Raw genomic sequence first — 27,217 nt, 5'->3', positions numbered from 1 at the left:
TAAAAAGTATTTTAACATTCAATAAATATCTTATATATTGTTAATGTTTCGCTAAGTGTTGCACCACATAGACGACCAATAAACATTAATATGAGACATTGACACGTATATATAGTGTTAAATCAACGAAAATAAATTATTTAAGATCAAAATTTGATTAACTTTTTTTTGGTGTTTAGAAAGCCACAAGAACAGGGATGAGAATCAATTTTTTGATAAACTTTTAATACATCATAGGTATCAAATAAAATTTATAAGTAACTACTTTCAATAAACATCTTATAAATTTGTTATTTTTTCAACGATATATTATTTTTACATACTTCATTGTAATATCAGTTTCATAAAGTGCAAAAGTTTCTCATATTATTAGGCGTAGCAAAAGTGTGGCTATTTGTTGGAACGAAAGTAGTAGACTTATCTTATTAATATTTATGATAATTATGCATTAATATGACATGTATGATATCAAATAAACAAAATTATTCTATTTATTTTAGGATAAAAAAATTATTTTTGACATTTTTTTTAACTTCATATGTTATAGAATATTTTTTAAATATCAAAATTCGTTTTAAAAGGGATTTTAAAGCAAAAATCATTTCATATATATTTAAATCAAATAAAAATGAAAAAGTTTACAATGACTGTCATATCGTACATTATACGAATTATATTTTTTATGAAAAACGTTGCAGATATAATTAAATTGAATCAAGAATCGCCAATGTTTAAAGACTTGGGAAGTCAGTTGCATCTTGCATTAAGTATTCCAAATTTATATGAATTTCCCATCTAGCTATCAAATGAGCAGACGTATTACACAATACCATTGTTAAAGATATTAAAATCACAACTCATCTCTATAACATCAGTGATGGTAATATACTACCTCCGTTAACATTTACTTGCAACTTTGGAATATTTTATGTCTCTCAAATAATATCCCAAAGTTGCAAGTAAATGTTTATGGAGGTGGTATTTTTAATTATTAACTTATGATAATTTTTTCAGGTGTATATTTCTATAATATATACCAGACTTTTCGATGAGTTAGAAATTTGGAAAATGATGTTTTTGGGAGGAGAGAGGGGTAATGTGAGTTTGGAGGACTTTTCAGGAAAAAAGGGTTTGTGAAAAAGAATATGAGTTTAGAAATTGGATTGAAGAGAAAGTGATATTGTTTTACCATGAGGAAGGAAGCAGAGAGTAGGAGTGAGAACAAAAGGCTAAAAGGAGTGTTAATTTTCTATTTGAGGAGAGATTTGTAGTTGTCACACCGCACCAAAAATAAAAATCAAACTTAGGAATTGTCGAGTGAGTCGACAGTTAAGTGACAAGTAGCGAACTATATCGGCCAAGTGGTGTATGATATTTCCTGCCACATGTATGTAAAAAATAATAGTACTCCCTCCGTCTCGCGTATTTATCATTTATTACTCATATAATAAAAAAGAAGTAGATATTTAATTAAGGGATGGAGGGAGTACTTTTTTTTGGTACACTTCTTAATTAGTTTTGTGCCTTATTGAATTGTTAAGATATTTCTTTTATCTATATACCAAATTTTAAAACATATTATTGATACAAACAATGTTATAAAAAAGGTGTATATCTCTTTTAATTTAGAATATTTTGACGTATCCTACCCTTGACTTATGTAAGAGCAAGATGAAGAAATTTAATGATGAAGAAAGAGATAGAAATATAACGGGGATGAGGAAGAATATGAAACATTAAGTGATGAAGGTGATTGGATGATGATGAATTAAGATGGAAGGGGATTGATTTTGGTGGAAATGGTGAAAAAGTAAGGGCAATTATGTAAATTCACACAAAAAACTTACTTAAAAAAAATCACTTTGTTACGAGTAATGTGTGAGGCAATCATTTTTGTAAATGTTGTGAGTAATGCGAAGCGGAGGTAGTATTATAGAAAATTTCAAATATACACTCTACATGACCTCATGCTTGTAACTTTTTAAAATATATATATATATATATATATATATATATATATATATATATATATATATATATATATATATATATATATATATATATATATATATATATATATATATACCACTCATAAAGATATGGGTGGTTTTGGGAAAGAGTTTGAGCTATCTAATAGCTTTTGAAAGTGACGCAAATAGCATGACCAGAGCAATGGATAGTAATCGGTTTGGAGTTGCACCTATTTTCATGTTATTGGACAATATCTATCTCTAGGATAAGTTGTCTTTAATTGTACATGGTTGACAGGTGGATAATAAAATGCTCATATGGTAGCTAAGTGGGAGATTAAAAACTTAATAACCTAGCTTTTTCTTATTTTGATTTTCCTTCGTCTAATATTTTATTTTGTGGACTTAACACTATACTTATACATATCAATGTATATCACATTAACGCTTATTTGTCGTGTGGACATGATGAGAAGTTAACGACTTTATAAGATATTTTTTGAAATTTATAATTTAACTAATACATATGGAATATTGGAATTGTATTGAAAATTAAACTCTAAATCAATTATTTTATCCTAAATATCTATTCTTATGTTATTGAAAATAAAACTCAAAACTAACTTTTTTATCTTACAAAAACTATTTAAATCTACCAACATTTTTACCGTACATGTCATACTAAAAATTAACTATGTTGAAATGTCATGTCACTTCACAAACACCTCATGACGCCACCTCACCCAAGCAACCCACATTACTTCATATAATAAAAATATAAGGTTAAGGGGATTTGAACACCCAACCACTTATAATAAAGTTGGATATTTAACCATCTTAGCCTATTGTCACGCATGTTATAAATATGAAAAGAATTGTACATATTTGCAAACTACATGATTTATTTACTAGAAGGGGAAAAAAAAAAAAAAAAAAAAAAAAAACTCAATAATGTTGATTTCAGATTTTAAATTTTATAAAAAAAATCCCAATTTCACAATTACAAAAGTAGCCTCGGGGCAATGCCCGGGCTACTCAATAGTTGATAAATTTTAAGGATTTTTAGATTTAATAATATATACCTCTTTCCTTTCTTTAAAACCCTACCCTCCATCATCTAATATGAAAGGGCTTCCATCGATTTTTACTGGTAGAAAGCCCCAATCTTTGTTTCTTGTCACTTTTTTCTTAGGTTTATAATAAAACTTCCACTTCCAGGATGATCTTTTCTCCCTCGAAAGAAAGAATTTTTCATCTCTACTTTTTGAGTTGCTTTTATTTTTGTGGGAGTGGGGTGAAGAATTATACAATTTCTCAAATATTATCTACTACCTCCGTTTCTTATTTCTCGCAACAAAGGGGTATTATTTGTGAGATATAAAATATTCATTTGTTGCAAGAAATAAGAAACGGAGGTAGTAATAAATTAGATAAAACCATCATCAAGAGTCAAGACTACATCATATTGTTAGATTGTCTCTCCCAAAAACGTGGTAGATTCCAGCGATGTAATGTAAGCGTAAGATTTTCCATAGTGCAAGATCTATTCGACGATCGTAGCTTGTATGAAGGAATTCTTTATTTGATTCATTATATTATGTACTTAATAAGTTCAAACAGTTTTTTTGAATGTCATATGACAATTTATTAATAGATTGATTTACTATTTCAAAAGAAAAATAAATACTTTATTAAAGAGTCAAACTAAATCCCTACCTTTTAAGAAGTTTGAGGTTACTACTATAAAAAGTGTTGATAATTATACTTTTAAAATGTTTATTTACTTTTCTACCTTTATTAATGTTAATTGTCACTTCTTTCGAACTCTTAAAAATAGTGTGGGGATATTTATACCCTTAAGAATATATGTTTACACATTTTCCATTATTAATATCATAAAAAGTAAATTTATAACTAAAAAATAAAAAATAAAGAAATTAAAAAAAAAAAAAAAAAAAAAAGTAAATTTGTAACTTAAGGCCAAATCGAAAGACCCCGCGGACATTACAAGTTATAGCACTCGCATCGCAGGCGTAAGCTACCAAAATTACAAACTAGTAAAAACGAGTTCGAGAAACACATAGGCTTTACTTTGCGGACGGTAGTCCAAAAAAAAAAAGAAATAAAGCCCATAGTCCAGCCCAAAAGAGATATAGCATACGCCAAACCCTAACCCTAATCACACAAGCTATTACAGTATATAAACCACAAATTACAACACTCAGTCACATAACTCATCATCTCTGATTATCATTCTGTGTTACATTTTTATTGTGTTTTTGTTAAAATTTCTGTTAAATTTATATAGAAATAGGAGAGAAATTGCAGTGATGCTTCAAAACTACCTATTTTCTGAGAAACTTTATTGTTTCTTTGATTAATATTTACCAATGGATCCTTCTGAGCTTTCTCTCTTATATCTCTTTTCTATTTTTTTTTTTTTTTAAATTAAGAAAAGAATTTAAATGTTTTTTTTTTTGTTATGAATATTTATATTTTGGTATATCGAATAATTTCATCGATCAAAATTATTTATTTAAGTATTGATGATTGAATTGAAGTTGATGCCATTGAAGTGATGAAATTTGTATCGGAATATAATTATGTCGACTAAAACTACAGACTACAATTATCTGATTCAATGGCTCTATTTCTTGATGTTTACCAAATTTATTCCTCAAAGTTTTCCTGTTTTTTTTAAATAATAATTTTATTTTCTTCTGTTATGTACAATTGAAATTGCAATCGAAGACTGAAAGGTTACAGTCGAGATTGCAATAAATTATAAATAAATACTGTAAAGTCGATAATTTTAATGATAGAAATCTCTTTATGAATTGAAATTGGAGTGATGAAATTTGTGTCGGAATATAAGTATGTCGACTAAAACTACAGACTACAATTATCTGATTCAATCACTCCTTTTTTAAGCTATGTCCGAATGTCCGATTAATATAAGTCCAATGACTTGTAAGTTGTGAGGATTTAAATATGCGAATTAAATTAAATTTTAGCTACAGGCTTGTTTGTAATTTTTGAAAGTATAAGCTATTAGCTTAATCTACTCCTTCGCTTCATAATTAGAAGCCTATTTTCTATTTTGGGAGAGATGAAAAGAAAAAGTGCTGAGAATTGATTTTAAAAGTATAAAAAAAATAAAAAAGGATGACAAATCATTAAAAAAAAAAGGGTATTATTGTCAAAAAGTACTATTTATAAATAAAAATAGACTTTTAATTTTAAACACCTAATAAAGGAAAACAGGCTTCTAATTATGAAATCGAGGGAGTAGTGATGACTAACAAACGGATTTTGGACATGTCATAGATTTTTATTTTAATCTTAATCTTAATCATAAATTTAGATGACCTATAAAACATTATTTGGATCTTGTAAAAATTAGATAATTTCAATTTTCTGAACAAAAACTTAAATTTTATGCAAAAGTACACTGTATTTTCTGTAAACAAACTATACATGCAGAGCTTCGGGAGTGTATACCCAATCATCCCAAATGAATCACTAGAACAATCTGACGATCATCGAGTTTACTTCTAGAGTAAATTGCATTCTCAAACAATAAACACAAAAGCAGTATATTAATACGTGAAACGAAATACTCCGTAGTACCTTGCTAGAAAATTGCATTGCCAAAAAAGCAGCAAGTTTAGAAGCACTGCTGCACTGCGTACAAGACTGTACATCAGTCACCTTATCCTTGTTTGTATGTCTGAAAATGGACTTGTTTATACAATTATATGAATGCATCTCAAGAACGGAAGTTTCTCTATTTAACTTCCTTCTAACCCTATGCATCACACCTTATATCCCCTTCTGCGATCCACAGAAAGAACTATATAACCATTTATGATTTACCTTCAGTACACATAAAGATGCTGAGGTTAGTGTTATTTTCCTGCAGTATGTACTCATGTCTATGACTTCCTCCGGGACAAGCATTTCATGTTTATAAAGCTATCTATAATCCTAGCAAAAAGGTGTCATAGTCTCAGGAAAAATTACGAGGGAGTTGTATGGTTAGCAGGTGTAAGCCGCAACTGAACATGAACTTGAATGACATCAGATACTGTTCCGAGAATCTCCTTTTTCACTTCCTCCGCCATCAACCTTGCATCACTGACACAGAAATCGATATAAAAAATATTTACTAGTATAATTGAATGAAGTAAAGGATGATTCCTGAAGCATTTTACCTGATCATTATGTCAGGTGGCATGGAGACCTCAACATCCAGCATAATCTTGTTTTGCAACAAGTGAGGCGTTATGTGCTCTAGCTTCATTTTCTGGAAATATAATTCAGGGCCTGATGGATTAATAACAGAAACAAAAACAAAAAGAAAATCTTCCGCAGAAATCAAGGACACATACAACTACAGAACTAGTAAGTAGTAACTACCCCCATTATAAGTGAAAGAAGGGGGCGGAGGGGGGAAGTTGGAAGCCCACCTAGAGGTAAGAAGGGGGAGTCATTTTCATTAGATTTTAGCAAGATCAGGAAGCTGAATCATTTTCTTAAAACCTACTGATTATAATGAAATAGTCAAATCCTATCTAAGCAGCAAAGTGACTCATTGAATGTCTCCAAGTCCACATAATATCAATCCAAAGTTCTATTACTGTCTCTTCTCTTTTCCTCCACTGGAATACAATAAAATTGTTCTGATTAGACTCCTTCACGTGAAATTTAGAGAACGTGTCCTTGACATGTTTCTCCTCCTTTGACTCCTACACAAGGGTAGCTAGAGAACGCAACAACGTGTCTCTGTTCTAGAAGATGTGTCCTTGTTATTTGTACAAAATTCCTAGTGACTTGAGGAATATTAATTACACACATGTGGATATACAAAATGTTTTAAAATTAAATGGGCAACAAAGCAAAGCTACGTTTGATGTTATCTGTACACTTCCTAGATGTGAAAATTTATAATTAGACTGATCTGATCTGAAGCAAATATTTGCTTAAAATGTTGAATTGAACATAGCCTGTGAAAGATAGAAGAATGAACCTTTGGAAACTGTGATGAGAATATATCAGAGATGATATGATCAAAGTCTTTGTCCTTTAAGGAGATACTGTCATTAGTTTCATCCAAGCTGTCCAAATTTTCTTTCACATCAACTTCTGGTGATATTTCAGAAATAGAAGGATCTGCAATAGAAGTTCCAATGTTAAAATGAACCCACAAGGTAACAGGATCAAGAATAAAGGTGATGCAACTGCTATAATATAGTTAGCATTAACAAGCAATGTCAGTGACTTCAAGACCTAAAACAGATAACAAATGTCATAGTTTGAACTTTGAAGCAGATGTGCTTAATTAAGTGTGTATCTTTAGAAAACTAAATTTGCATAGCAGTGGTCATTAATCATAACGAAGATCCACTGGCAGCAAAACAACATATGAGAGTCAGAGACTGAATCAGAAAATGCTATTTAAAAAAAAATAAATAAATAAAAAATAAAAAAAAAGCCTTGACCAAGCAAAGAAGAGGCAAGATTGGGACATTGCCCTCAATTCACTGCTCCCTCTTCCTAAACCGGCAACCTAGAATAATAGCCATCTTTTCTCTTACAGACAACGTGGGGGATTTTTAAAATCGCTAAAATCTTATAAATGATAACCTATCTTCAAAAAAAAAAGAGTTTATTTTAAAGATCTTTCACATACATATTTGAATAGATCGTTAATATTCCTCTCTAAACAACTGGAATTTAATTCAACAAAGGATATTCAGTGAGAAATTTTGGAAGCATCAGTTCAGGCCTCAGGGTCAAATCAGAAAGATGTTAAAACGATAAGGATGAGAAAGATTTAATGAGTAAAATTTCTTAAAACTGAATGTGCAACTTTTTCTTAACTCAAGCATGATGTGCATATTATTCAAACCAAATGTGTAAATTTAATATTTTTCCATTTATATCAAACATGGTTGGCTCACGATAGTTTCCGCACTCTTGCACTTTCATCTATTCAACATATTTCAATACACAACTAGTTTAATTTTCACCTTATTCAGTACCTTCTGCATCTCCTAAACTACTTCAGTAAAAGGGAGTCAGGGTGGCCAATGACATCAGCTTGCTATCCGTCCAATATACAACATATAACGCAGCAAAGACTATCAATTTAAAAGCAAGCACTAATGCAGAAATGCCAACACAATTTTCAAATTGGTGAGTTTATCACTAGGTCCATTGTGCTTTTCCACAATCCAACCGATGAATAGAAAAACAAAAGTTAATTTCGTTATTCAATCACTTCATCTGAAACCAAATATAGGTGCTTCAAATAGCAACAGCAAAGATAATCTATGTTATGCCAATATGAGAATTGAGTTAAAGTACACTTGCAGCACAGCAGCAGTATCTACCTATGTGTATGAAGACTTCAGCCACTTCAGGATGAGACTCGTGAATTCGGTGCCTAACATTTTCACCAATATGGTGAGCAGCACTGACACTGGTGAAAGGATCAACCTGCAAGGTACACATTGATTCAAATCTTATAACAAGAGATGAAACAAGGCTTCCAACTTATATCCACACTCTCCACTCTTTCAGCAAGTATCCCTAATATTTTATACGGAGTACAACAAAAGAACAATAACAAATAAAAACAGCTTTACAAGAAAGAGGTATTGGACTAGGTAAACAAGTTCCATATATAGAAAATTTGAAAAAGAAAAACTTTTAAAACAAGAGCGCAAAACACACTGGACATCAATCTGACAATAAACAAATAAAGGAATATATATGATTCATATCAAGATCAAACAACTTCTCAAAATCTTATTAATCCTAACCACAACACACAGGATAAACAAAGATTTTGTACCATAAAATCAAGCTAACTTTTCTGCTTTCACAAAAATAGAGAATACAGAACTATATACTTATTAAACCGGGTAATATAAATCTGATACAGGTGCAGATTCAAATGTCTGATCCTTGAAAAGAATATTCAAGGATACAGAGACTAATTTGAAGGAAATAAGGAGGAACTCAAAAATTCGTATATTAGATTAAAACTAAAAGCACAGCACGATGATAGAATATGCATATGGTTTATGCAGTATTTCAGATTTTTATCAAAATTTTTGGAAACCTTTTAGTGTCATTTTTTCTTGAACATCATCTAAGTAACTTTTTTTTTTTTTTTGACGGGGTCATCTAAGTAACTTGCCTCCTCTAAATTCTGAAAGATATAACGAAACATCAAAACTACCCATTTTGCATACACTTGATATCTGTAAATCTTTGCTTTACATAGAATGGTTTGGTTAGGATTTGGAATGGTCTGCCAATTACACGGAATTTATAAACTTAAATATTCCTTTTCTATAGGAAAAATACACAAAAAGATTAGGTAGACCAATGCAAGTTACACTTTACAATATCATCATTACCACCAATCCTCCTCCCAGATTTGCATTATAAGAAAAATCTAGGGGAAAAAAAAAAAAGCTTAAAATGCAGCAACGTATATCTCCCTCCTGAGGCTTGGTGGCTACTCCATCACCTTCTAACAACCGGCAGCTCACCGACCAAAATCAATGATAAAACCATCTAGGTTGACTCACCATAGAGTGCAGCTTTTCCAATATCATCACTTCTCCCTTCCATATATAAATCCAGCACTTTGTGAAAAAACATCAGATCTGAAATATTTTCCTTTGGGCAGGTAATGGCTGCCTTTTTCACAATGAGAAGGGGTATCGGATGACCAAATTACTTTGTTTCAAATCCAATTTGATTGCAGGGTTGCATCCCGTACTATATTAAGTTGGGTTGGATTGAATTGACAATTTGACATGACATGTGTACATCCCTTGTTTGATGAATTAACGTTAAGGAAAAATGTCCTTATTTAGGCATTGATTTTGCACATCCATCAGTATCATTGAGTTTGTCCAAATTTTAAATTCCAATCAAAAGGGTTCACCAGTTCACCTTATACGGAAAATATTGACCTCCAAATGTCAGTTGAGAGTTGAGACGAGGAAAGAATGAGGTTTAGAGGAATTGCAAACATGATATAAGGGTTACAAACAAACCAACAAAAGAGTCCTTCACTCAAAATCTCCATTCTGACTACTCAAGTGCCTGACTAATCAATGAGCTACTATATCTCACAATCAATAAGAGCTGTCAAAATCTACCGACTTGAAAGCTGCAAAGGAGAAATTAAGTAGCATAGAAAAGATGTATTCAAGACAACGATTTTGAGGAAGTATCTCTACTCCGCTACTTTCTAAATGGAAAATTCTGCACCATGACTTACCTTGTAACTGACCAAGAAAATTAGAAAGAAACCTGTGAAACAAAAGACTAACATAGAGAGCTGATTAATGGTCAATGCTTCACATCCAATTTTTTAAGTCTATATGTAACGAACTGACTTAAGGGAGGGTATTATGGGTAGTTTAGTATGTTAGTAGTTATCAAATGCAGTATGGGCAATTTGGTAAATCTAGTATTATTAGGTTAGTAGATTGTACCCTTAGTATAAATAAAGGGAGGGTAGAAAGAAGAAGGCAGGCATGAATTGGGTTATTAGAAATAGAGAGTTGCAACCTCAAGTTGCTAATAGGAGAGTTGTAGGCTAAACCTACTACCTTTGTAAGCTTTCAGCCATTATCTATCAAATTATCAAGCTTTTATCTCTAGTAATTCTTAGAATTCATACAATATTTACTAAGCTAGAATATTAGTCCATTATACTATACCTCATTTCCATCACATTGCACCTAAAAGAGTTGGGTCCCAAAAGAAACTACCAAAGACATTACCCTTTCAGCATATGTAAAAGATAACATAATCTTCAAGTCCTAGAGTCCAACCCTAGATTTAGGCACACCAACCTTCTGGATGTCCCCTCCTATCCTATACTACCCTTGGCTCAAGGATAATTTCTCACTATCATCTCGCTCTTATTGGAGACACCCACAAGCTTCTTAAAGGAGACCAGAAGTAGGGAGTGATGTTAGAAAGGAAAAACTAAATACGATCTCCAAATAATATCATTGATACTGTTTTGACTTTTTTTTAAAAAAAGCTGATGCTCACTATGGTCATCCTTTCAGCTAAAAGTTCTGAGAAGAAAGATGAAAAGTGTTTCATACTCGCTTCTAAAATAGTGAGAATAATTACAGCAATAAAGAATGATCTCCTTTTCCAGTAAATACGGCATTTTATTTTCTCTTCATAAACGCCCTTCACTAAATACTAGCAACCTTACATTGTCTAATTAATTTTTAAACCCTATTTTACATCAATCATTCAACAATAACTGAGAATTAATTTTGTGGTAAAAGGGGGGCACAGGGTAGTAGCTATACCAACACCCCCTTAGGGAGTTGTCTACTTTCTAGCCAACACCCCTTAGGGGAATGCCTTAGGGCATGTCTATCACCAAAGCCAACTCTCATCCGTTTTAAAGTATGGAAATTTGAGAATTTTCATTTGCAAATTTATCAACTACTAAGGTTTTTAAATTTGACCAAAAGACGTCGTTGACAGAGTATAAAGCTTTAGAACCAGACAATATTGAGCATAGAGGAAATAATGGTATTTTGTGAGTATAAGGACTAATTTTCATTTAATTACTGTATATAGTGTTTTCTTTTTTCTTTTCTTTATTTTTTTATTATTTTTGATTGACAGTTGTGAAATTTTATCAATTATGTCATCCTTTGAGTTAAAAAATGTTTTAATGATGGCAAAATAGCATTCATTTATTAATAAAATTCAGCTAAGCAAAGTGTAAAAGCACTGAACATTCAATAGCTTGTTGACAAAAATTCCAGAAATATCATGATGCACACATCCCATCCGAATTAGTTAACATTAAACAATGAGAGGGTATCATACCTCTATGTGTACATCAAGGTGCAAAAACGAGCCAGCCCTTCTTCCCCTCAGACGATGACATCCCTATATACATAGCCAAGGGTGCCATTTAGCAAGCAATAATGTGAAGATTGTGAACATACAAGCACTAATTGCAACAGAAGGAATGTAGTTATTTATACGGACATACGGTGTCCTAGTGACTGAAGAAACAACAGATTTAAAAATAAATGAATCAGCGAAAATTGGATGGTGAATGGGTATCAACATTTCAATCAGCAAGTTGTTAAGTGCTAATTGTTGCTAGAACTTATATGGCTAACACGAGAATTAAAAGATATTGGGGACCATTTTGCAAATAGAATGCTTCAGAACATGGGCCCCAAAAAATCTGCTTTTATGCTATGCAGCAGCTGCTAGCCAGCTAAACAAAAGAATTCCAACTTGCTATCGCATAACAGATCATTCAGTGATGCTAAAATAAAATCATGACATTGCACCTATAAAAGTATTTTGTTTCACATATAGGCAAACTTTTAAATCCATTCTAGAATTTACAAATGTAACTCAAGAACTTCAAAAAATTTAACCTAAATTATAGATTATCCTAAACAAACACAATGCATAATGGCCTTTACATATGACAATGAAGTTTTATTGGCCTCAACTCCCAAAGGAAGATCCCAATATTCCACTTCCATGAGTAGTGACCATTATGGCAATGGCATTGCAACACGGTAAAAACTTCAGAAACTATATCTACATGATTACCACAACAAAATGAATCCACTATCTGGTGCTTTATCACCATTATGCTGTAATATTCTCAAGTGATGTAGAAGAATCCTAGGTAACTACCCTCGTGCAGCGGTAAGCTAATTAGTTCCGCACTAAGTGCACATTCATTCAAATTTGCAAAGGAACTAAGCCTTAACTTGAATTTTAGAGGATGGGATTTACCTTCACCCCTTCAACTTGTAGAATTGTTTCTCGATGAGGGTCCAATAGCTGCTGTGGAACTGCAGCATCCACCAGCTCTAAAACACTAAGGTTTTGAACAAAAAAGTTTATATTAACTTATCATTGCAATGTATTGTCCACATGTTTGTCAACTTGAATTTACACCCTAGACTTAATCTTCACAAAATCATACTTCAACTGTGGAGGACCAATAAATTTCTTAGAAGCGACATGTCTGTTAGCAGTATAAATTGTACAAATAACTAGTTCAGATCATATAGCAAAGATTAGCAGATATAAATGTTCCAAACTGACATGACTGTTCTCTACAACACAACACTACATAACCATTAACTTTGTTTCCAACACTAAAAAAGCTTTCATACTGCCATTAGTTGTCAATGTATTTGCCATCCATACATCATACTTATTATTGATTAAACATCACATCTTGCATAATGAAATGAAAAAAAAAATAATAATGAAAAAAAGCTACAAATATGTTCAAGTTTAGAAACTGTACAACTTTCAACGATTATTTTGAAATTCGATTATTCAGTTTTTCGGATTATTTTGCTCATCTCTAAATTTAATACATTTTCCATCATCCCTTCCCTTCACTGCATCACATATTCCAATTTTATGACAAGGTTTGCAAATAAAAAATAACATGGCAAATACAGTTAAGGCATCAATCTATGAAGGTTGACAAACAGGATACCTCTGGTAACCAGTTTCCAGACCTGCTTTTAGAATCATGCCAGACACAAGAAGTCCAGCAAGGGGATCAAAAAATTTTACACCAAGAATGGATCCTCCTGAGACAAAAATTAAAAGACACTTGTCATCAATTCTGTAAGTCAATATGACAAAAACAAATACAATATAACCACATTTCCACGTCACTATTCATAACAAATCATTGAAATGACGATAAATTTAACTTTATATTTTCATAAAGTGAATTGGTAAAGCAATCATCACAAAGGTTAAAAGCCAGCCCTCTTTCTACTGTTAAATCTACAACTCTTCCACTAACAATATATCAAGAAAGATCCCAACTTTCAAAAGCTAATAATTTGTGCAAGGAATTTTTTTCTTTGGCTAAGGAGAAGGAGCTCCTACCGGAGTGGAACCTTGCACAAGTCAACCCGACCTGAGTTAGCAGCAAGAGCCCTAGGGAGTGGCTTCCCAAGACCAAGATGGGGAGCCACAAACCAAGAAAAAGGAAGCTTAAGGTTGTGCTTGTGCCAGCTTGATACAAATGACAGCCATGAAACAAATGTACCTTGGCATGCAACTAATAATGATTTCCAGCAACAAAAAGGTAAGGGGCAAATAGTTGAGACTAATCATGTAACCGTAAGCAACACTAGTGTTTTATTTTGCAATATATGAACCGAGGGTAAATATATTAAGTATCAAGACTAGCAACTGTCTGCTTAGAGCAGTGTTAAACAGAATAATAGAATACTTGATAAGAGTAAGAAAAGTGGAAAGAGGCCTTGCTTCTATACCCAAATAAACACTAAAGCTTCTGGCATGAGTTTCAAAGACTATGCAAGATCGTATACTCCATGTATGATGACTTAACATGATGTTTTACTCAGTGTGAAATCTGCCTAATTTAACACACCACACCAAGCTTCCTGATTTTCGTAAATCAATTACTGCAGAAGTTTAATATCAAAATGACGCTGGTACTGAAAGAGTGAAAGCTTCAAAGTTGTGAAGTAAAGTTAGGCTGTGGGGATCAAAACCAATCTATAGCTACACATTCACAATAGACAGTTCTTACCTACCCCAATAAGAGCAACGAAAGAAGAGATAGCATCAGCCCTGTGATGCCATGCATTTGCTTTCATGAGTCCACTGCCTTCCTTTTCCCCAGCTCTCTTTGTTATCCGAAAAAGACTGCAACAATAATAGAACATATAAAGCACGGTCCTTCAACTTTATATACAATTGAGCATGAGGGAAAAAAAGAGTCACAATGAAAGGGATCTGAAACAAACATCAGAATGGCAAAAATCGAAATAATAATTTCTCATAGGTGAGATTGTCTAGTAACAAAAAGCTAGAAAAAGTTTGTCATAAACTATTACTATTTATTGTTATTCTACCTAATTAGTTATAAATTGGAATATTATTGCTACCTTCGATCCAAAAAGAAGATCAAATTTTCAAGTGTAGCTGTCCAATTTTTGGTACCATTGAAATAGAAATCTGAGTATTAAATATGGGTGACGAAAAGACAGAGACACAGACATATATAGCAGATTATTATATTACCAGGAGCAGTTTGTTATATCCACAATAAATTTACTCGTAACACTTACATTCAGATGACGGAGGTTAAGAACTGGTCTGAATGTCTGATGCATTATTTTACTTTATTTTTTACACCTATCAAATGATATGAGCTTACACATTTTAGTATTAGATTGGCAACTTCTAAGCATTGTTATTATTTGGAAATTATATAAATTCTATGATGCCTTGGTGCACTTGAACCTTTTAATCCCATTTTACTTTCTAAACCATCATTTATAAATTACATGTTAACCATATGAGTAGCTTTTGTCTACCAATATCATGGTTGTTGAACAATATAACAAATGACTAAGCCATAACAAAACAACAAATCTGTGCATCATAAGCATTACATACAAAAAATGAGGGGAGAATATTTTGGAGCAAATACCTAATTTATTTCTTCAACTTAGCACTGGCAAGGATAACGTATAAAAACTACTCTAATATAGCACTATCCACAGTATCTACCACTTACCAGCTTATACTAGAGTGAAGTTAAAGGAAGTCACACGATTACTTCATTCAATTTGAATTAAGCACCATAATCAATACATTGAAAAGAATCAAACCTAGGACTCTCCAAGAGCAAGCTAAGAACCATAGATTATTTAGAAAGTTAAACCTAGATCTCAAAAAATAAAGTACCGAAATATTTAAGGGATGCAATACAGGAGAAGCCAGAATCCAGAGTAACTAGGGGGTCTTATTAGCATTACAATGTAACATAAAGTCAGTGTCATGAAATTGACATTTTGGAAGTGGTACAGCAGTCAATGTCAAGTATGCTTCATGACAATCATAGATGCATCAGAAGGGTTCCTAGTAGAGTATAGAAGTACAGCTGCTTATATAATATCCAGCCCAACTAAGTACTTATTTGGGATGGATAAATGCCTTCATTTATAATAACACAATAATATCAATAAGAGAGTATGAGGTCCATTGTAATACAAATCAGAATTGATTGAAGATGCATTTAAGACTAAAAAAAAGGGGAAAGCCAAAAATATAGTCCAAAAGGATAACAGGCTAACAGCAAATTTAGAGGCGCTAGCCAAGCTTCTATGGATTGGATAAGTCATAGAATAAATTATATACCCTTCTTTTACAGCGATGGATAAAATAGCCATATTTAATGCGAGAATCGGGTGATCCATATCGATCTTATGGTCATGCCCACTATGATGACCATGCTCATGCATCAAGGATTGACTAACAACTTCAGGGGATGCTGTAAGCAAACCCTGCAAAACAACATCATAGTTTAGTTAGGGAATCAGGCAGCATTATAATTATAAAAAGTTATATAGCTTCATACAAATATGAACTCCAAGACAGCCTAATACTTAAGCCAAAGTTTCTTGAAGTGTTAAACAATATCATTTGTTAAAATTGAGAAGGATCAAGGGGGAAAAGATGAAACTAGAAAGAATCACATTCAACAGACACAGGGAGATTTTGAAAATTTCGCCTCAGTGGACCAGCAGCCAAAGATTTTAACCATCATAATCAAGCTTGCCATGAAAATTAACACTGCATCCGCCATCCATCATCAGTTACTCCCAGATCTCCCCATTGATCCTTAAAAAATACGCACACATACCAGCCAGAATTATAGTATTCAGTCTTCAGATTTTCAAGCTGTTATGTAACACCATTTCAAAATCATCATACAACGTCCATAACATATACTGTTCCTAAACCTGACACTAATACTACTTGGGCTTTATTAAATTTCTAAAATGATAAAAAATTTGTCTAGAGTTCTAACTTCACAAATTCTAGAATTTCAAAATCATTCAATTTAATAATTGAGCATACAAACTTATCTTTCAGATAGAGTTAACTACGAGACTATGCCAAGGTGCTTCAAAATACTAAGGCAATTAAGTGGATTACATCACTTACATGTTTGAAAAGGCTCAACAATATTGATACTTTGCAGAAACAAAGACCTACTACATGTCAATCTCTAAATGTGCATATTTACTGTTTCAGTAGTGAATCCACTCTCAAAGCTTTATTTATAGGCAATGTGGGTTGACAAACTTGGCAACCTTATCATGCAAACCGATATTAGTATATAACCCTTGCAAGAATATTAGATCACTTCAATTCTCGACCTCAAGTGCAATCAAGAAATTGGTAGATTTGACTTAAGAGTAAACTTCACTCAATAATAATTAATCCCCGCAGGAGTTCCTTAACATCCTTGAGATGCCAGAACCCATTGCCTATAGGGCATGATAACAGTGACTGTGACGGGTGACAACTATATTATTCCATGGAACAAGCATGCACTTTCACGCAAAGTAGACACACATACAAAAATAAACCTGGCAATGAAAATAAGGGATTGGGAGAGAGGGAAACAAAGTGATAGGTCCTACCAGCAATATATCAGCAGCATGCCATGCAATACCTCCTGCAGTTACAAGGAGCATGCCAGAGATTCCTAGAGCTCCTAGTGTCTCAAATTTACCATGGCCTGCAGTATATACAGAAAGAAAAATGAGGTCTGGAAATTAGAGTAACAAATCATTTCATAACAAAAGAAAAGTAAGCTCTCGTTTTTTTTTTTTCATCTTTCTTTTTCCCCTTTTTTTTTTTTTTTTTTGAGGCAATTTAGAAAGTACAAAATCCATTTAATGCCAGAACAACCAGCTCTTGAGACTAGTTAACTGAACTACATGGCTATATTTCTTTATAAAATACTTGGTCAGGTTGGGGGCCAATGAAAAATCTGCCACATCCTGAAGATTCATCTATAAGCCTTTATTTCCTCAAAAACATAATTAAAAAAAAAAAAATTTAAATAAATAAATCTATAAGCCTTTATCTACTATGTAAGCGGTGTCTTCCACTCTTATCTGATATAGAAGAGAACAGGCACTATCTTCTTGGGGTGATTCTAAAAAGGTTTGTGTTTCTGACTCAATAGAAGGTGGTGATTGGTCAGGGGTCAAAGAAAGATAGGCCAGAGCCTGAAGATTCATCTACAGCAAATGGAAGGATCAAAATCTTGGATTGGAATTAACTCAAAAGGGCCTTCATCTGCCTGTGGAAATTAATATTCTTCCCCGAAACTGCTTACTAAAGGTACCAGTTTTGGAATCTTTTTGGACCAAAACTTGGTCAAGCAATGTACAATCACCACTTCTGTGTAAAGGAACCCAGAATTCCTACAATCTTGCAACATTAAAAATTGGGATTAACATAAAATCACCACTTTTGTGTGATGAACCAAGAAACAATGATGCAAGTGGATATATTTTCTTTTTATGCGAAATAGGGTTCACAAATTTCCTTTCCTCATAGATGCAAAGGGTCTCCAACATGGGTGACTTTGGGCTACTAGACTGGATAACATTAGAACTAACAGTTGCGGCATTGTTAGAATCCTCATAACCCCTACTTGGCTCACTAATGCAAACTATCCTCGTAGTTTTGTCCGTGTGTACCAAGTTTGGTTTGTTTGAAACAAGTTTATTTTGCAAGGAGATATCAAACATAGCATTAGACAACAACTAAGACAGAAAAACTCATGCCTCTTCTAGGGAAGGTTCAATTAGTGAACTTTAGGATCCAATGAGGACCAAATGGTTAGCCTCTTCTAGGGAAGTACCTTCATTTACAAACTTTACCATTTTCTCTCACCTTTTATACCAGCTTGCTTTGCAAAGAGTTTTTAAGATAATTAAGGCAAATGTGAGAGCATATGGTAAAGTTTGAAAATTAAGGTAATTCCCTAGAAGAGGTTGGACATTTCCTCCTCACTGGATCCTCAAAGCTCATTAATTGAACTTTCCCTCTAAAAGGAAGGTCACTCACCTCTCACTGGAACCTCAAAGCTCATTAATTAAACCTTTCCTCTAGGAGGAAGGTCACTCACTTATCATTGGATCCTTAAACTCACTAATTGAACCTGGATCATGATTTCATGAGTTTTTCTGTCCTACAAGTTGTCTATTTTTATATTTGATATCTCCTCGCCAAATTGCTGCTTAAAACCCTTTCTTTTTTTTCTTCGTTTGCTTTCGAGATTTTTAACTGACCATCATGTCATTGTGCTTTCTTGAATTATACATAGCCTATTGGAAAAATAAACATAAATACTAACAGAACTACAACAGGAGTTTGCATGAGTGAGCCAAGTACGGGGTCATGCCGTCATGAGGATACACTATGCCCACATGTTAATTCTAATGTTATCCAATCTACCAGCCCAAAGTCACCTACCTAAATTTGCAACCATTTGCGAAATTGTGAGGTAAGAGGAAAGGTAATTTATGGACCCCCCCCCCCCTATAAAAAGTAGATATATTCACTTGCGTCATTGAAAATATAGGGTTCCAGTTACCTTCCCCCTAAAAATTTTTTGTTCAAAACAAAAAAAAAAAAAGTCATCCCAATTTTCAATTTTGCAATAGCATAGGAAAATAAAAATCCAAATTTGATTACAAATCAATTAAACTAGAGCTCTACTCTGACTTAACTACTTTTTTTAATACAAGCCAGCCATACAACTACGCAAGATGCTTCAAAAAAAAATCTCACTTGCATCATTTTATAATTAAGATGAAGAAAAACCAGCCATATAGACAGCAATGGTTAAGGCATCTGATGAAATAATAATGAGTACGTGACTAGTCACGGTAGGGTAGTATGATTGGGTTTAAGGCAAGTGAAGGTAGCCTAATAATCTCACTAATCAAGTATAAATGAACATTTAGAATATGCATTGGCTTTTCATTATTGGAAGGCAGAAGGAAGATAAGATTTATATGTCTATTATCTATTAAAGTATTCAAGATTATCTATTTTAAGTAATCAAGATACTATCTAGGAATCCTAAAGAAGCAAAGGACACCATGTATTGCAGCTCCACAATAGGATGCCAAAAGGACTACCTCGCACCACAAATGTGGTAAAAAACAAAGTGAAACCACATCAGTATGATTGTTGAATATATACAATTGACTAATGGCTAGTGGCAACTGGGAAGGTACAAAGAAAATGAAATTAGCCATTAAAGTTATATTATAGCAAAAATTTGAAAACAAAGTATGTAGTAATAATTTCAAAAAATATATATATGTCAATAAACAAATTTATAATGGGCAGAGACATTAAATGTTATAGACATGCATACAAAAATAATACTAGTAGCAAAAACCATCAAAGACTTAACCCCAATAAAGGGATCAGCAAAAGCGAATCAAAGGGAAAAAAGTTAACCATATGGGTGTTCTTTGTCTCTAGGCACTCTGGCAGCTTTAAATGAGAGTAAAGCAACGCTGCTGAGAACCTGCAATACAGTTATGCCAATTAAAGTAAGCACACATATACTTTTCATCATCACCAACATAACTAAGACAAAAATTCATGACAAAGACAATGTAAGCTAAACAAATTAACAAACAATATATGGACAGTTATTTGTAAAAAAGGAAGCAATTTTATGATATCTGATTGTCTTCTTCTTTCTTCAGTCCTTGGCCACAATACAAAAGACAGGAGGGAGAGGGTAGGAAAAACATTTGGCAAGTTAGTTATTCCATAGATAACCATTTCAATGCAATCAATGGTGTAAAACAGGGTATAATTATTCTTTTAGGCAGATCAACATCTCTATAACTCAAATCAACCCACGATCTGTAAATCCCCAACGGTGGTTTCCAGCTTTCATTCACGTACCCAGCTACCTTAGACTATGTTCTTATCACATTATTTCATGGACTTGTTATTTATTCCACATCAGAATCAGACCATATCTTCATACTCCAGTTTACTTAATACTTTGTTCGTCCTTATTTGTTCGCCTCATTGTATTTTTTGTGGTCAAACTTTAGAAACAAACCAAAACTTCACACAAACCTATAAGAAATAATATAGTCAAGTGGGATCTTGTTAGATTCATTAGTTTCTAGTTTAAGAATATCCAATTTTTATAATGTATGAGCATATAAAATTGGAGACTTTTATGTTTTAAGATGTTGAAAACTGTGAAGAGTCAAATGGGGCGATTGGGCAAACATATAGGGACTAAGGATGTACAAAATTTCTTTGTTTGTGTAATACTCCCTCCATTTCTTTTAAATTTACACACTTATCTTTTCACATTAAACAAAAATAGTACATAAATTTAGGAGAGAGAAAAAAGAAAGTAAAAGATGAAAGTGACAATCAAAATATATTATTTGTGAAAGTAATAATTGTGGGCCCATTTCTAAAACTAGAAAGTGAAAAGTGAGTAAATTAAAAAGAAACATTCAATAAAGGAAACTGAGTAATTAAAAGAAGACGGAAGGAGAAGTAAAAATATGATTTTTTGATATTTGGGAAAATTTTAAGAAAATAACGACACATGAATCTAACAACACCCAAAACATAAATGTTTTATCTAAAAATTAACATCACATTATTGTGAACATTTAATCAGACTAGACCAGATTTTAACAATTCATATCAGAAAAGATTAAATATACTCAAGCCAAAACACCTTATTTCAAGTGAAGAGAACAAAGCCATAGGCTGATCATAATTAACCAACATAAACTAACATCCAATCTCCTAAACTACTAATTATCCATTCTCATAGAGTCAAAATATGAGCACAAATCCACTCCAGCATCAGCTTAAATGTCTTTCTTTCACATATCAGCAAGTAACCAAGGCCATAAAATACTAGTACCAAATTATTAGTTCAGATTATACAGCTCCACTACAGCCCTACAGGTCAAAATATGTTTGATCACCTGGAGCAGCAGATGAGGTGTGATTTCATTTTAACTCATATCAAGTGATCAAATAACTACAATTATTATACATCTCTAAAGTCAGATCATGGCATGTAAGCCAGGGCTTCCTTCTTGGTACCAAACTAGCTTAAAGTCAGAAATATATACATGATTGCCATTTTTCCATGATGAAGGAGATAAGTGAGCCTGTGCCAGGGACCTTTTCTCGTCTATTGAGGGGAACAAAAGGGCCTCCACCCAGCAATAGGAGCCTAAGGTTCATTGAGGGTCCTCTTCTCGCCAAATTGTATTTGATCTTGCACCCAATACTTTATTTTAACTCATATCTACAATTATTCTTGATAGTCATGTTGCAATTTAAATCATAATCATTACTTGAAAACCAATACCATGGTATTTACCAGCCAGATTAAGTGAAGCAACAAACTTCAGAAAATTTAAGTGAAAAATCTGGCATTCTTCACTGTACTTTGGACCACCCAATATTGAAAAATATTTTATAAACCCTGTTTCAAAACAACAATTATTCTCCAATCCAATCACGGGCATTACTATCGAGTGTCAAGTCAGTGTACAATAATTAAGTACGAGAAAACACACTTTTAATCCACAAAATCAACTATCCCACAACTATTGCAAGATCCCATTACACCTAAAATAGAATAGTAGTTTTCATCTATTTTGCAAGTCATTCGACACATAAGAAGCCTTGTTTTGCTCAACAAGCCTAGCTTCCATAAATAATAAACAGTTCCTCAAAAGTGACATTTCCATGAAATGAGTTTACAATTACGATTTTCATTTTGGCTGATAGCACAGGTTTAATAATAACCCCATTAACAACAAAAAATAGCTGTAAAGGATGAAAAAGGATACATTGAGGTATAGATGAACTCTTAGCCTTCCTGATTATCGATCCAAGCTTCAAACTTTAATGGTTTCAAAGGAAATAAGTCAACTAGAGATTAAGACATTCAGTTAGCTACAAGGTGGTCAACCAAACATTATACTACTCCATTTCTATATTAATTTGACTGAAAATAACAGGTGACTTCCTAAATTTAATATAATTATCTTTAAAACTCTTTACATTACTCCTCACAATACCCTTAATAATGAATTCCAAATGACAAGTATACTGATGGCAAAGACGAAAAGTATAAAACAGCAAAGAATTATTGTGGACCTGTGGTATATTGATTCAATTCCTTAAAATGACTTCCAGATTCTTAGTTAGTGGTTATTATAGATGCAGGAAGCAACTATTTTTTTTATCAGAACTTAAAATCTTATAGTTCCCTTGAATACTAAGAACCAAACAAACAAAGACCTAGGACCTTAGTACACTATGAATGTTAGTCATTGCTAAACCCTATATGATAATTAAACTGGCAGAAACTATAATGTTTTGGGTAGACTTTCACACACCTCTTAACACCCTATATCAAGCGAAACTTAGAGGTATATATTTGTTTCATTTCTCAAGGACAAAGTAAGATCAAGCTTATAACGTGGTAAGTGTAGGTCAGATCACTTCAAAATGCTTAGTAAAGAGCTTCCAAAATTTCATCAATTTCAGCAACTTAATGCATCACATTGGGCATTAGCCAATACAAACAAATACCTACATAAAATCATAAAACATGCCATGTTTCCATAATACTTAGCTTTCTCACTTCTGTAACACAAAGAAAAAAGGACTACTGGAGCATGCCATGTTCGGAACTTCATTTTTAATTTATTTGATAGCTAGAAGTTTGGTATGAGTGGAATGAGCCATAGTCATCTCCCCCCTTGTGTTATTAAACCCTATACCTTGTGGGTTTGAGTTTAGAATATGGAATTTACTCAACCAGACATTAGGCATGGGTTCTATTCATTCCAAACCCATACCTCATACCTAAAATCTACAAATCAAATGCCCCCTAAAGATCTTTTCTCTATAATTCCCACCTATAAGTGTAGAACATTTCAGAAAATGAGATCACACACAGTCATTAACTAGCTAATGACAAATAATACTCCTCGAGTCTTTACTATCATCATGGCATTGTTACAAAACACAGTTCTTTCCCTCAAAGCATTATACTCGATATTTTCAGAAACCTTGCAAAGATTAGAAGGTACATAGACATAATAAGGCACAAACTTCTAGTTAGTTTATAGGAAGATAAAGATCCCAATAACCTCCATTTACATGTCCCAGCCTTTTTTGGAATTAATCTTCAATATTAAAAGTGAAACTCAACACTCGTTCTTCACTAAACAATTAATCAATAAAGCCTGTACGAGATGTAGAACTTCCTTCAAAAGTTTGCCTAGCCATAAATCCAGAAACCCGAAAACAATTTTCGAGAAAAAATCACACACAACTTGGCTCCTTGGATCACTCTAGTCAAAAATAACTTTCTCCTAATACATAACAATCCAATTCACTCATATACTTCTGAACAGTCTGCATAAAATGCACATACTCCTTTGAAACCCAAAAACATAGTATCATTACAAATATACTGTAAATTGTACTCTCATCGGGCGTTTGGTTAGTGTATTTTTTGGATTGGAAACGGATTCGATAAAACCGATACCGTTACCGTGTGTTTGGTTTGAAGGCATGGTAACAATTACCATTACTTAAGGGTAATGGTTACCTCTCATTTGTAACCTCTCAAAAACTTGGGGTAACAAATACCCTTACCCTCCTCTTAACAAATACTCTTTCCATGGTTAATCCAAACAAATGAAAAAGGTAATAGCTAAATGATTTCTTTTCCCCTTCTTATTTGTTTCCTTTCCACCCCGTTTCCATTTTTCAAACCAAATACCCCCTTAATCAAACTAAATAACCCTCTTTCCCTAATTAATAATCAGAACAAAACATGCACATTGCCAATTCCAATATCAAATTTCTAAACAACCCATCAAATAAAATAGCACAAACATCGATATAATTACACAAACAACAAAAATGCACAAACTATTTCAAAACCCGAAAACTTAGTGTCATTACAAATACACAATTGTACTCTTAATCAAACCAAATAACCCTCTTCCCCGAACTAACCATGCACATTGCCAATTCCAATACAAACAACCCATCAAATAGAATAGCACAAACATCAAATAATTACACAAACAACATAAAATTACACGATAAAATGCGGTAATAAAATTGGTAAATTACCACATCGGAGAGAGAATGCGCGGCGTCGGCAATGATAGCGGTGCTACCAGAGAAGTAACCGGTGACAGCTTTTCCGACAGTTAAACCAATATCAGCAGCAAGTCCAAGCCTAAAAATGTTCTCACTCTTCTTGCTAGAATCATGATGTGGGCCATGATGATGATGATGTGAATGCCCAAAATGCCAGCGCTTGAAAATTTGGGAATTTGGTGGGTTTATAATCACATTTGAAGGATCATTAATTTCTTGCAATTGGGTAGTTAAAGAGTTGATTTTTGATGGATTGTGAAGAGTAAAGATTGAGCTTTTATGGGTAGTTGAGGGAATTCTTGAGAGATATGGCTTGTAAATGAGATTTAACTTGAAGATTCTGAATCCCATTTTAGATTGAATTTAGCTACTATTCAGTTTCTAAGAGAAATGCACACACATTTGAATGAATGTTTCCTATGTTGGTGATCTTTTGGGAAGCTGATTAATGTGCTGGCATGAAACGAACCTGATTCTCTCCCAAATTTCAAGTTTCAACCTTCCTTTTGAGAGTTCATAGTAACACTAGGTGAAACTAAATAAGTCCCGTGCATCTCTAAATAAGTCCCGTGCGATGCACAACATAAAAAAATTTATTGAAATAAATATATATTTTATATATGTCCCTCGTATGAAATAAATTACTACCTCCGTTAACAGTTATTTGCAATAAAGAGGGTCTGCGTGGACTCTTAGGCAAAACTTTTTAAACATGATTATTAAAAGTTATGGACATGTAATTAACTATTAATCAATTATTTTTTTTAAAAAAAAAAATTACAATTAAACTAGAATTGCCCAGAACCGCCACCACACGCCACCTAGAACCACCACCCATGCCACCCAGAACCCACCGAAACCACCCATAAACCATCGAAATCCACCTAAGAAGCACGAAAACCACCCAAAAACCACCAGATCTAAAACCCAAAAACCACTCACCCACGAAACAGCCGCCCGTGAACCACCAACACCCGTAAATAGCCAGCTACGATGCCCACGAACCCCCCACCAAAACCAGATTTGAAACCCAAAAACTAGCCACCCACGACCATCGACTAATCACCAAAACCCTTCGACGAACCACCAACATTATCCCCACCGAAACCCGATTACATGAACCACCAAAACGACCACTACAAACCACCAAGATCACCGACAAACCATAGAAACCCTTTGACTACCACCAAAAACACCCCCACGAATCACCAAAATCATCGACAAACTACCAAATGCCACACACCACCAATACCCCGAACCACCCGATAACCAAACCCACCCACGAACCACCCCCACAAACCTGCAAATTCACCCACAAGCCACCAAATCCAACCATGAATCAAGCAAATCAGCCACGAATAACTAGATCTGAAATCCACTAGTAGGATGGATTAGAATTTGAAGAAAGATGAAGAAGATAAAATGACAGATGAAGGAGGAGAGAGAAAGATAATTAATTTAGATTAAGGTTTTAATGTTTTGTAATTATGGGTGGTGTTATGTGCTAATAATTTTTAAATGAGGGTATTTTGGTCATTTTGACAGAAAAAAGTTACTAAAATAGGAAAGAAATAAGTTTGTTGCAAATAATAGTTAGCACCCTTTTTTGGTAAATGTTGCAAATAACTGTTAACGGAGGTAGTATAAAAACATAACCGTTAATTGCCATTTGTAATGATATTTCGATCTTATTAATTTTGAAGAAGAGTAAAAACTTAAGCAAATTATGTATTACGGAGTATTCTTTAACCAAGAGTTTTTGAAGTCAGATAGTCACTCATAAATTCATAATATAAAATATGGAGTATAATATAATAATAATAATAATAATAATAATAATAATAATAATAATAATAATAATAATAATAATAATAATAATAATTGTCTTCAAAAAAAATATTGTAATAATTTAAGGTAAAAAAAATCTATAAAAATATGATGTCAGCAATTGATTTAGGCGGGAAAAATTTTAACAACAGCTTGACATGTGTACAATTTTAAAAAGAGATGATGTCAGCGGTTGTTATTTTAGTATATTTATAGATAGATGATTTTGGCATTATTTTCTATGCTCTTCTCAGATAAGGGTGTGCCAAAATCAATTAATAATGCGTCAAAATCAA

General features: G+C 33.0%; 1 protein-coding gene and 2 non-coding genes across 3 annotated transcripts; 2 read left to right on the top strand and 1 right to left on the bottom strand.

Annotated features, from left to right (window-relative positions):
- Positions 1 to 4,288: 4,288 nt before the first annotated feature.
- On the top strand, positions 4,289 to 4,379 carry LOC145573579 (small nucleolar RNA R41). Its single transcript, XR_014097563.1, has one exon. It is a non-coding gene; the product is annotated as a small nucleolar RNA R41 (small nucleolar RNA).
- A 159-nt stretch (positions 4,380 to 4,538) lies between these two features.
- Positions 4,539 to 4,614, top strand: LOC145573580 (small nucleolar RNA Z155). Its single transcript, XR_014097564.1, has one exon. It is a non-coding gene; the product is annotated as a small nucleolar RNA Z155 (small nucleolar RNA).
- Positions 4,615 to 5,595: 981 nt separating this feature from the next.
- LOC145572153 (metal tolerance protein 2-like) lies at positions 5,596 to 25,644 on the bottom strand. The gene is made up of 12 exons (XM_081631174.1): positions 25,065 to 25,644; positions 20,358 to 20,427; positions 17,510 to 17,607; positions 16,218 to 16,363; positions 14,602 to 14,717; positions 13,525 to 13,621; positions 12,804 to 12,888; positions 11,865 to 11,927; positions 8,366 to 8,471; positions 7,000 to 7,142; positions 6,185 to 6,276; positions 5,596 to 6,107 (listed from the first exon to the last, which is right to left on the bottom strand). Exons 1-12 carry the CDS (start codon positions 25,443 to 25,445, stop codon positions 5,990 to 5,992), a joined length of 1,515 nt encoding a protein of 504 aa, XP_081487300.1. The 5' UTR covers positions 25,446 to 25,644; the 3' UTR covers positions 5,596 to 5,989.
- Positions 25,645 to 27,217: the final 1,573 nt, after the last annotated feature.

Source organism: Chenopodium album, chromosome 12 (genome assembly GCF_948465745.1).
Source record: "Chenopodium album chromosome 12, dcCheAlbu1.1, whole genome shotgun sequence".
NCBI lineage: Eukaryota > Viridiplantae > Streptophyta > Magnoliopsida > Caryophyllales > Amaranthaceae > Chenopodium > Chenopodium album.
The sequence above is the reverse complement of the archived record's forward strand: the minus strand, read 5'-3'. Positions and strand labels throughout refer to the sequence as shown.

Excerpts from the sequence above, each read along its gene's own strand:
- LOC145572153 (XM_081631174.1), bottom strand. The coding sequence starts at position 25,445 with ATGGGATTCAGAATCTTCAAGTTAAATCTCATTTACAAGCCATATCTC. Across the intron at positions 17,608-20,357 it reads AGACAAAGAACACCCATATG|GCCATGGTAAATTTGAGACA; the intron begins GTTAACTTTTTT and ends TATATACTGCAG. Across the intron at positions 6,277-6,999 it reads TCTCATCACAGTTTCCAAAG|AAAATGAAGCTAGAGCACAT; the intron begins GTTCATTCTTCT and ends TTATATTTCCAG.